Source organism: Lactuca sativa, chromosome 9 (genome assembly GCF_002870075.4).
Source record: "Lactuca sativa cultivar Salinas chromosome 9, Lsat_Salinas_v11, whole genome shotgun sequence".
Taxonomy (NCBI): domain Eukaryota; kingdom Viridiplantae; phylum Streptophyta; class Magnoliopsida; order Asterales; family Asteraceae; genus Lactuca; species Lactuca sativa.
Window position 1 is genome coordinate 97,436,071 of NC_056631.2, and position 10,828 is coordinate 97,446,898.

The 10,828-nt window shown below is 32.7% G+C and overlaps 3 protein-coding genes across 5 annotated transcripts; 1 reads left to right on the forward strand and 2 right to left on the reverse strand.

Annotated features, from left to right (window-relative positions):
- Positions 1-384: 384 nt before the first annotated feature.
- Positions 385-2,789, forward strand: LOC111895250 (vacuolar protein sorting-associated protein 9A). Its single transcript, XM_023891340.2, has 2 exons — positions 385-539; positions 1,366-2,789. Exon 2 carries the CDS (start codon positions 1,379-1,381, stop codon positions 2,645-2,647), a length of 1,269 nt encoding a protein of 422 aa, XP_023747108.1. The 5' UTR covers positions 385-539; positions 1,366-1,378; the 3' UTR covers positions 2,648-2,789.
- Positions 2,790-4,698: 1,909 nt separating this feature from the next.
- On the reverse strand, positions 4,699-7,381 carry LOC111895289 (uncharacterized). 3 transcript variants are annotated; one of them, XM_023891380.3, is made up of 7 exons: positions 6,847-7,380; positions 6,391-6,558; positions 6,147-6,257; positions 6,025-6,059; positions 5,819-5,939; positions 5,394-5,749; positions 4,699-5,295 (listed from the first exon to the last, which is right to left on the reverse strand). In XM_023891380.3, exons 1-7 carry the CDS (start codon positions 6,965-6,967, stop codon positions 4,846-4,848), a joined length of 1,362 nt encoding a protein of 453 aa, XP_023747148.1. In that variant the 5' UTR covers positions 6,968-7,380; the 3' UTR covers positions 4,699-4,845. The 3 variants fall into 3 exon arrangements, with proteins under 3 accessions (XP_023747148.1, XP_042753963.1, XP_042753962.1); XM_042898029.2 differs by having other exon boundaries at positions 5,394-5,743; positions 6,025-6,257; positions 6,847-7,381; XM_042898028.2 differs by having other exon boundaries at positions 6,025-6,257; positions 6,847-7,381.
- Positions 7,382-8,807: 1,426 nt separating this feature from the next.
- On the reverse strand, positions 8,808-10,477 carry LOC111895288 (uncharacterized). Its single transcript, XM_023891379.1, has 4 exons — positions 9,886-10,477; positions 9,241-9,541; positions 8,973-9,061; positions 8,808-8,905 (listed from the first exon to the last, which is right to left on the reverse strand). The coding sequence occupies exons 1-4, from the start codon at positions 10,475-10,477 to the stop codon at positions 8,808-8,810; spliced, it is 1,080 nt and encodes a 359-aa protein (XP_023747147.1).
- Positions 10,478-10,828: the final 351 nt, after the last annotated feature.

A 10,828-nucleotide genomic window follows, 5' to 3' on the forward strand; every position in this document is an offset into this window, starting at 1 on the left:
GAGAGAATGATTCACCGACCTGCCATATGCGATTAATCACTCCAGCCGTTGGAACCGGTGATGAAGGAGTCCTTACCCGGGTATCGCCAGTACTGCCCCAACCCACGACAGAATCCGCCGTCTATTCCCTCATCCCTAATAATAACTTGCTGTAAGACGAAAGAAAATCTACTACTAAATGATAATTATGGCAAAAATCTTATAAAATTAGACATCTCCATACATAAATATCATATTAAAATAAAATTATTATTTTTGACTAACCTAAGAGTTTTAATATATTATTTTTCTAGGATTTAAAACTAAAAAAATATTGTAATTGTTTTTTAATAGTTGTTTCTATTTTTTAATGGTGGGAATATTGTAGAAGAAAACTTTGGGGACTGTGATGTAAATATAAAACTTCCACATGAAAGACATGGGGATCTTGGTTGGGTTTGGTCATGTTGCTCATAATCAGTCGTTAGTCGTTAGGGTTTACGATCTACAACCGGAGCTCTGCTAAAAATCTCGAAGCATCCTTACCCACGAATTATCAGGTAACAACAAAAATTATCAGCATATATCTCGTCTATTTTATCTTTCTATCACCTGCGCGAATCGATTCTGCTTCTACCATAATTATAATCCGTTTACTTAGAATCACAAATAAGATAGATATCTGCTAACAGTTGAATTGTTCATGTTCAATCATTGTTTGGTTACATTATCGAAATGAGCATTTTAGTTAACTTTCAGAGTATCATTAAAATCAAAACATTTGTATGAAACTTTGTTCAAATTCTTCAGAATTCGACCAATTGAAGATACGACGACTTGATATGTGAGTCCCGTCTAACTGATTTGTGGACAAACGAAAATGAAATCCACAATTGGGAGAATGAACGAAATGGTATAAATAATGGAACCCTAGATTTTTCAGATTTTGCTTTATGGATTACAAAATTGCAATTTCAGATGATTAGGTTATTATCCTCGATCTATATTGTAACTAATATACAAAATTTTCATTTTGACATTGCTAATTTTACATTTTTGTCTAAAATCTGTAATCTGTTGATAACTTAAAGATAGAATTAGTTTATTGCAAATGATTAATTTTCCATTTATTGCTCCCTTACGAATATGACCAAGCAAAAGTTAAAATTTCGGTAGATCCTTATTTCTATAATTATACGCTTGTGGAGCATACAGAAGAAATGTAAGCAAATTTTACTGGGGATTTTTATGCAGAGATCTTGAACTATACTTTTATTAACTACCACTTTACCCTTAAGGAAACCTCATTAGAAAAACAAGTATTACTCAATTCTCATCAAGGTTTTGAATCTGTTTCCCTTAAGGCTAAAGATTCCGTTTATGCAGCCAAATAAAACTTATGGAGAACACGGAACCTCCCGTTTCATCAACCACTACACGCACATGGCACGACTTTCTAGAACGCATGAGACAACCTTCCGCAACAGAATTCGTGAAAACCATAAAAAACTTCATAACCACATTCTCAAAAACAATTCCAAATCCCGAAAAAGACAGTGAATCCATACAAGAATTTTTCGCCACCATGGACGCCGCTTTCCGGGCCCACCCTCTATGGGCGGGTCGCACAGAAGACGAATTGGAAAACACAAGTGAAGGCCTCGAAAAATACATAATGACAAAACTATTCCCTCGCGTATTCGCTTCACACCCAGAAGATATCAAAATAGACAAGGATCTTTTCAACAAATCGCTTTTAATCCAACAATTCATCGAACCCCACCACTTAGACATTCAACAAAAGTATCAAAACGAAACTTCATGGTTAATCGCAAAGAAAGAGCTTCAAAAAATTAATAGTTACAAAGCACCACGTGATAAACTTTCGTGTATTCTTAGTTGTTGTAAGGTCATTAGTACATCGCTATTTAACGCATCCGAAAATCCACCTGGCGCTGATGATTTTCTTCCTGTTTTAATTTACGTTACAATTAAAGCAAATGTGGCACAATTGCACTCAAATTTGGTTTATATTCAACGGTTTAGGAATCGGTTAAGGTTAGGTGGAGAAACGGAGTATCTTTTCACGAATATGTTATCTGTAGAATCGTTTATTTTGAACATAGATGCTAAGGCGTTGTCTATGGATGAAAGTGAGTTTGAGAATAATATGGAATCTGCGAGAGTAATTGTTTCGGGGGAGTATAATGGTGAGAATGTGGAAACTCGAAGGGTTGAAAGTGAAAATGATATGGAGGCGAAGTTGAAAGAGGTTCCTTCGGTTTCGGATTTGGAAAATAAAGGTGGGACGATGATTGTTATGGAGGAAAAAGTGAGTGAAAAGTTTTGGAATTTTCCGTTTTTGTATTCGAAGGTTGATGATTTGAGTGTTGGTGATGTGGATGAGTTGTTGAATGGTTACAAGCAGCTTGTGTTTAAGTATGTTTGTCTTGCTAAAGGATTGGGTGTTCCTGTTCGGCCGCCTCTGGAGACCGGAGATGGTGGTGGGGAGGCAGTGGGTGGTGTTCCGGTGGCGGCAACGGAAAGTGAACAGGTGGAGGATGGTAGAGTAGAAGGAGGTGGGCATGATGGTGTTAGGGATTCTACAACTGAAACTCTAGTGGCTGGAGAAGTTGTTTCTCAGTTAGATGTAAATGTTGAAAAATAAATTATGTATTTTTTTGTTTTTGTGGATTAGATTTAGATCTTTTGTTTATTTGTTTATTTGATCGATGAATCTTTTGGTTATATTCAACTTGTTAAAATGAGAAACTTGTGAAAAATAGTAATCTAGTTTACTTTTATATCAATATGGGCAATATATTTTATTTTTTACCCATAATAGCCATATAGAGTCCTAATACTAATGTAGTTGCATTTCTTTATCAATAATAGCATTATGAAAGTATGTTACAAATAAAGTGCATTGGCCATATTGGTAGCAAAATTAAGGTATATTGCTATTATTGGTTAAGAATAAAGTAACATTGATATTATCCGTTAAAAGTGTAAGTATGCTGCTAATATGGGTAAAAAACAAAATATATTTTCCATATTGGTACAAGAGTAAATACGTTGCAATTTGTCTGATAAAATAAATCAAACATTAAAGGTAACAAGAGATATGATTCAACTAACACAAATAAACTTTTATTCCGTCAAACTATGCAATATGATGAAATTGTTGGCACGTAATCAAAGATGAAAATGTCAAATTTAAAAATACAACAAAATTCATGATGCATAACTGAATTGAACGGATGATGAAATTGTTGGCACGTAATCAAAGCATGTGCCACCATCTTTTCATTTTTATATGGATTGAAAACATATTCATCCTTTCAGTGAATTCTTAGGAGCAGAAAGTTCCAGGAAAATGTGTATATAAAGTTGTTAGTCTAACATGTTGATAATTTTTTATTTAGATATTTTTTAGGAATGACAATTAATCACCTTTTTGACTAATTGCAACAAAGAAACATTTACTTAAATCTATTATATATATATATATATATATATATATATATATATATATATATATATATATATATATATATATATATATATATATATATATATATATATATATATATATATATATATATATATATATATATATATAAACTATCTTATATTTAAGGTCATCCAAATAAATATGGTTTAAGATGGTTTCCAATCTTTCTAAACATTTTAACTAATTTATTAAACGTTACATCTTAAAAAAATGGAAAAACATTATAAATGGTCCTTGTGGTTTTCCGGATCTGACGTTTAGTCCTCAATGTTTAAAATTGTCATAGATGATCCATGTACTTTTAAAACTTTGACGATTGTTCCTTATTGTTAACTCCGTCATATTTTGTCTGTTAACCGAATGACATTTTTGTCATTTCACTATCATTTATGAAGTTTTTCATTATTTTAGAAAAATACAAAAGAAAAAATAATTATTTAATATAGAAAGCTCTCTCTCTCTCTCTCTCTCTCTCTCGTTTTTCGTCAATTCGATTCTATAGTTCATAAAACTCTCATTTTTGTCAACCATAGCAACAGTGTAGAATTGAAGATTCGTATTTCGAATAATTCAAGGTAAGAGCAATGTGTTTGTGAGTATAATCATGGAGAATCGCAAATTTCGCTACTAAATTTTGCCGTTTATGCGTGTATTACATTCAAGAAAAAGGTTAATGTGGATGAGCAAACAATTGCTTGTTCAATTGTGACCATAATCATGAAGTGTAATTTGCTTCTACTATTCTTCTTGTTCTTTCGAAGTATATTTCAACAGCAACACCAATCTCTCCCGTTGAATTCAACTTTCAACCGCAGAACAAACTGCTCTGCTCCAACTCTCAGACCATCTTTAGGTTTAAGAGCCATATAATGGCCTATAAAATCCGACCCATGCTTAGCTTGGGTTGGTCTTCTATGTCAAGGTGGTCATGTTGTTGGGATCAATATTTGAGGGTTTATAAGAACCCCACTTTGGAGTCGAAACACTAAATCTTAAGTTGATGCTCTTGCCAATTTCACCAAATTGATTTCATTTTTTGCATGAATCATAATATCAATGCTCTTATTGGTAGCAAAATGTAAGTACGTCGTTATTATTGATAAAAAAAAATCATGTTGCTATTCCAAGCAATTTGTCACTTAAAATATATCATACATCAAATGTAACAAATCTCGCACGAAAAAAATTCCAAGTAACCAAAGATATGAAACAACTAACACAAATAAATTTTCATTCCATAAAACTATGCAAAAAGATGGACTTATTTGCTCTTAATAATCAAAGATAAAAAAAGATGAAATATAAAACTATAAGATAGTTGATGTAAAAAGAAACAAAATTATAATGCAATTCTAATGCTTACCATAAACTTTTTCAGCCAATGGAGTTCTTGAGAGTTGACCTTTGACCTCGGGACCCACATCCCTGTCTAGATCAATGACCTCTAAGCATTTGGTTAAACCATTGACTTGATCTTCAAAACTAAACACATTCTCTTTCTGATCACTCTCATCTTGCTTTTGTTTCATGTCTATCATAGCTTCATCTTTCTGCTTCTTTTCCTCTATGTGCATTCTTTTATTTGATATTTCCTTTTGTATTTGCACATCCACTTTCAACTTGCTAAAACTCACACCACTTTTTCTTCCATCATTGAAAGCTTTTCTAACTTTTGAACAATTCTCAGGGGTAACAGAAGGAGAAAGATTGGATAACTGTAATTTGTTTTTGTTTAGCCTGTTTCTGTTATGTGATTGTAAAGGACTTTGTTTCTCCTGCATACTTCCTTTAAAGGGTTGCCCCTGTAATAGGTAAAAAGACGTTAATACCCTCCATGAAAAATATCCCTCAAAAGCTAAAAAAGAAACAAGAAGCTAGAATGAAAAGAATAATGATATACCTCATCAAAGAATCCAATCTTTGGTGATGGCATTCGAAGACCCGAAGATTTGATTTTTCTTTTGGGCCCACTAGAAAGGAGAGTTTCCATTGATGATGTTGTTGCATATTCAGGTGTATTAGAAGAAGATGAAGATAACCATCCTTCAATGGAGCTACAAGGGGATGTGGATGAAGTTGGTTTTGTGTTTTTGTGATTGATTTCCTTTCTACTGGATTTAGAAGATGAAGAAGCACTAGAAGATGATTCATATGAGGAATCAGCTTTTAAATCCTTTTGAGAAGTAAAAGAAGTTGATTTAGGAAGACCAGATAAGTCTCCCCATCGAGACCTCTTGGAAACATTTAAATCTGTCCCTTCATAAAATAAAACTAATTGGAAAAAAAAAAAACAAACAAATACTTAGACATTAAAAAAAAACATACCTAATCCTGCTTTTCTGGATTTATGTTTTGTTTTCATGCTATATGATTCTGATTCTTCAACAGATGCTTTGTTAGTATGTTTAGATGAGACCAGTTTTGAAGCTCCAGATACTGGTTTGACCTAAAATTTGAAGATGGATATTTTTTTTTAAAAATTATTTAGGTTTGAAAAATGGAAAAATGAGAACTGGTGAATATACACACACCTTGTTTTGAGAGCAGATATTTGATTTCTTGGAGGCTGAAAAGGAGACATATTTAAAACCTCGGTTTTTATAAAGAATGTGGAGTAGATGATGATTAAATAGAAGTGGTGATTGATTAATACCAGATGATGTTTGATTCTTAAGAGTAACTTTATTACGAGGAGTTTGGTGATTGGATTCAGGTTTTTTGAAGCCTTTATTTATCATAAACAGCTCTTCGAGGTTCAACACACCTGCATATATCAAGAATCATGCACTAGTGAAGACAATAATTAAAAGTAATAACATTTTCTCCATTTCTTGGAGAACAGATGTGAAAACAGAAATCCCTATTGGAAAAAGACTCGAACAGACATCAAGAATTACCTGCACTAGTGAAGAAGGCATTGTCCCAAGCTAAGCTTTTACGCAAGAAACTTGGTCTTCTTGGCTCCATGGATTCAAACTGTGCTTGATCAATCCGCTCTACTACTTGCGAATTAATACTTTCAAACAGCTTGATACGATCACACTCATTCAGATTGTCGTATGTTACTGCAAAACAAGTTTGTTCATAAAACTTTAAGCAAATCACTAGAAAGTAAACGCGATCATTCAAAAAGGTGAATCAACTCTTTTTCGATAGTGTCAAACTGTCAATGAATCTCCTTTTTTTTTTTTTTTTGTTGTTGTTCAACTCGATAACATGAGATAAGATTGAAATCGAATTGAATTTCATGAGAAAAAAAGGAAACTGACGGAGAAGAAAACTAACAAAATGCGTGAAAATCAAAGAGCGTACACAGACAAGTGGATGATGATCAAAGAGAACATAATTTGCACCTGAAAGTCGGAGATCTTCGAGAGAATCACGAAAAGGAAACGCGATTAAGTAATCATCTTCCTCCGAGAAATCTATGAGTTGTAGTTCATCGTCTCCAACACGATTCATTTCGCACGTCATTCTTGCCCTAAATTACTCAATTCAACTGAATTTCTATATGCATACAATAATCTAGACCGAGGTGTAGAAGAACAAGAACATAAGCATGAAATCCAAGATGAAGAAGAGATGAATTCAAATTATTGGATTCAAAATGCAATCAATGAAAGAATCGTCAAATATTCAAAATAAAATCAGAATTAATGCTAATTTATTACTAAAAATTTCTATTTATGGCCAAAGATTTGGAAAAGTATGACCGAATTTTGGACAAACTTGAGAGCAATGGGCTGCGACGCAGGTGATGGGAAAAATCAGGTGTGATTAAGTGTGGGGTAGTGTAATTTAGATGCATCCTGATTGCGCCATCTGTCAGATGATAGCTGTATTATTTTCGCGGACCAGTGATATCCGAGGGCTAGAATAGGATAATTTGTCTCAGATACAGGTGATATTTAGCAGACGCTCCTGTGTTCAAAAGACGGCGCAATCTAAACAGGCGGGAAAATTTTAATTATCTTCAGCATTTATTTTTATTTGAATATAGAAAGAACTACATTAAGTATGTTCCTTAAAAAATAAAAAATAATTTTTTTTTCCAAATATCAAGTTTAATTAATAATTTTTATTTTTAGTTTCATGTAGGGACGAACATATTAATTAAAAAACCGAACCATAACCAAATTAAACAATATAACCGAACCGTTACTAAAAGATATAGTGCGGTTTTTAATTTAGATTAACCGAATACATATGGTTCGGTTATGGTTTTCATCTAAAATTGAACCACTATTAATCGAACCAAACCGATAATACTAATAAATATTTTTGATATAATATAATATTAAATACTCATCCGTTCTATATTTATTGTCCATTTGTGACTTTTTGAAGTCCTTAATCTTCAACTTTGATATTAAATATTTTTGTTATTGATATATAATACTTTATGCAACATATATGAATTGATTGTGTTTTAAATGTTTTCTCATTGTTATAATTTAATCAAGTAATTTATAACACAAATAAAAATATTTAAGGTCAAAGTTGAAGAATAAACACTTCAAAAGTCAAAAGTGGACAATAAATATAAGACGTAGTGAATATATTATATGTAATTATATTAAGAATTGAAAATTTAAAGGGAAATTATCTAGAATTAGATATGATAAGTAATCTTCTATCAATACAATTATATACATGCTATCATTCACTTTTTATAACAATGGACTTTATGTTTTTCATTTTTTATAAAAAACTATTTTTATTTTTATGTCACCTTGGACCATTATTGTTAACCGATATTAACCATTAACCATAATCATTAACCAACTAAACCGTTAACCAAAACCAATATTAAGCGCTACCCAATGATTATTGAAATACATTAACCAATTGTAATGGTTATGGTTCAGTTTTGACCAATAACCGAACCAAACCGCCCCATACACATCCCTAGTTTTATGGAAGGTTCTCATGGTTTCAATTTCTATCGTGATTGTTTTTTGCCCTATATAAAGTTTTATTAATTTAGCCTTTTAATTTACATTTCCATTTTCTTTGTATTACAACAATTAAAAAAACAAATACTACCCCTATCCAGTGTTATCGATGGCGATAGCGAGGGCATATATAGCGACAATCTATCGCCATGCTATATAGCGTTAGTGATGAAATAGCGACGACTATTTCATTTTTAGAAAGTACCTATTAAAAATTAATATTACTTTTACCTTCACCTAATTAGCAATTATAACTAATAAATAAGCTAAAACCCTAAAGACTATTAGTTCAACTAAGTTTTAAAACATGCATATTACAAAAAAAGAACAAGTATTAATCTTAGACTTTAAAATACGATTCAAAAATCGTCCAACTCCTCATATACGGGCTCATCATCCATTTCTTTTTCTACAACATCTTTATAAGCCCTAACATCATTTTCATCTTCATCTTCGTCTATCAAATGTTATTGAAAGACGAGACAATTCTTTCCTTTGCTCTATCCATGGCTTTATAAATGTACCCCATAGGAGGCTTTTTTTTTCACTATCTACTAATCGAAGCACCGTTAATAAAGGATCACCAACTTTGACCGCAATATCTATATTGGTCCTAAAATTAGGAGAAAATATAGTGTTGGTCGTTTGACTTTCTCCTCCTCCCGCCTCGCCCGGGAACTTGCTTTTGTTCCACGCTTCAGATGCAAACATCTTCTTCAAATTTTTCTTATGATTTCTAAAGCAATTCAAAGTTATGAAGGCGGTTGCAAACCGGGTCTTTGCGAGTCTAACCATATCTCTTTGGCCGTGAAATCTCTCATCATATTCAAGAGCAAGGTGCGGTTGTAGATGTAACTATTGACCGCAATTGCTCTATCAAGTGTCTTTTTAAGATGAGGCAATTTAAATATGTCCTCAAGCATCAAATTGATGCAATGTGCCGCACACGGAGTCCAATAAATATGTGGATATTTTTCTTCCACAATTCGACCGGCTAAAACGTTGTTGCTAGCACTATCCGTTACAATTTGAACCACATCTTCCGGACCAGTTTTTTTTATGTAGTGGTCAAACAATTTGAACAAATATTCACCTGTTAGAAACAACAAAAAACAAGGAAAAAAAGCATTAAAACAGGAAAAAACAACATTAAATAAAAAACTGCATAAATAAAAAAGAAAAAAAAAAACTGCAAAAAATACTTGTATGAGAACACGCAGAAGCATCTACTGATTCTATAAACATACTTCCTCGTGGAGTATTTACTAGGAATTTAATAAGTGATCTTCCTTTTCGGCCCCTCCAACCATCGGCCATCAAAGAACATCCGAATGACTTCTTCCCCGTCTCATTTAATGTCAAAAATGTTTTTGTGTGCTCCATCTCTAGCTTCAACATGGGATCACGTACCTCATGATAGCTAAGGGGGTTTCATACCGCAACCATGTAGAGCAACCGCTTCAAGTGTGGGCCCAAAACTATCATACTTCACAACATTAAATGCAATACCCGCATCATACATCCAATGACATATCTTTTGAACCGCATCAAGCCTTAACTTTTTGTGGATTTCTTTATGTTCGGAGGTTCCAACCAAATACCCCTTTTTCTTCCCCGTTTTATCACATGGCAGCCATATTACATCCAAAGGCCCTTTCACGGACCTTTTAGTGGTTGCAGTTGAGCCACTCGATGACATAGGCCTCTTGCCTTTCGATTGGAAAAACTCACTATTAGTTGTAGCTTCTTCATCTTCATCTATATCTACAACATCATCATCAAAGTGGGGTATTTTCTTCATTGCTTCTTTATCTTGTTTCTTTTTATCAAAAGCATCTTTAAAAACTTTTTGTACTTCTATTGGAACCCTGGGACATTTTAATACTTGGGCAGAATCACGAGCAAGGTGATGCTTGTGTCTTGTAATCCCACCCTTGGTTGTTTTATTACAAAAAGTACATATCACCCACTGATTACCCTTTCCTTCAACTGCTATCCCGTATTGCCATCCCGGATCATTACTAGCCATATCTATTTCAAAAACAAATCAAAAATAAAGTGACACAATTGAGTGATATTAATGATAAGTATATGAAAATTAGATACATCATACATATCGGTTAATTAGTTAATAAATGCATAACTGATTCAGTTAAACAAGTGAATAAATGCATAACAAGTGAAAATTAGACACAATCACAATATTACAGTAACAATACAACTTTCATTCACAATACAAGGTATCATATACAACATTAAACTAATACCTATACTAAACTAATACTAAACCCATAAATAAACTAATACTAAACCATAACTAAATAATTAACTACACATACCTTTGAAGCTGATGGAGAGAAGGAACGGTGCAGGACTAGTG

Coding starts and splice junctions, on each gene's coding strand:
- LOC111895288 (XM_023891379.1), bottom strand. CDS start 10,477: ATGGCTAGTAATGATCCGGGATGGCAATACGGGATAGCAGTTGAAGGA. Junction 9,062..9,240: donor TTCACGGCCAAAGAGATATG/GTTAGACTCGCA, acceptor TCCTAATTTTAG/GACCAATATAGATATTGCGG. Junction 8,906..8,972: donor AAAAAAAAGCCTCCTATGGG/GTACATTTATAA, acceptor AACATTTGATAG/ACGAAGATGAAGATGAAAAT.
- LOC111895250 (XM_023891340.2), top strand. CDS start 1,379: ATGGAGAACACGGAACCTCCCGTTTCATCAACCACTACACGCACATGG.
- LOC111895289 (XM_042898028.2), bottom strand. CDS start 6,967: ATGACGTGCGAAATGAATCGTGTTGGAGACGATGAACTACAACTCATA. Junction 6,559..6,846: donor CGAAGATCTCCGACTTTCAG/GTGCAAATTATG, acceptor CTTGTTTTGCAG/TAACATACGACAATCTGAAT. Junction 5,940..6,024: donor ATATCTGCTCTCAAAACAAG/GTGTGTGTATAT, acceptor TTCAAATTTTAG/GTCAAACCAGTATCTGGAGC.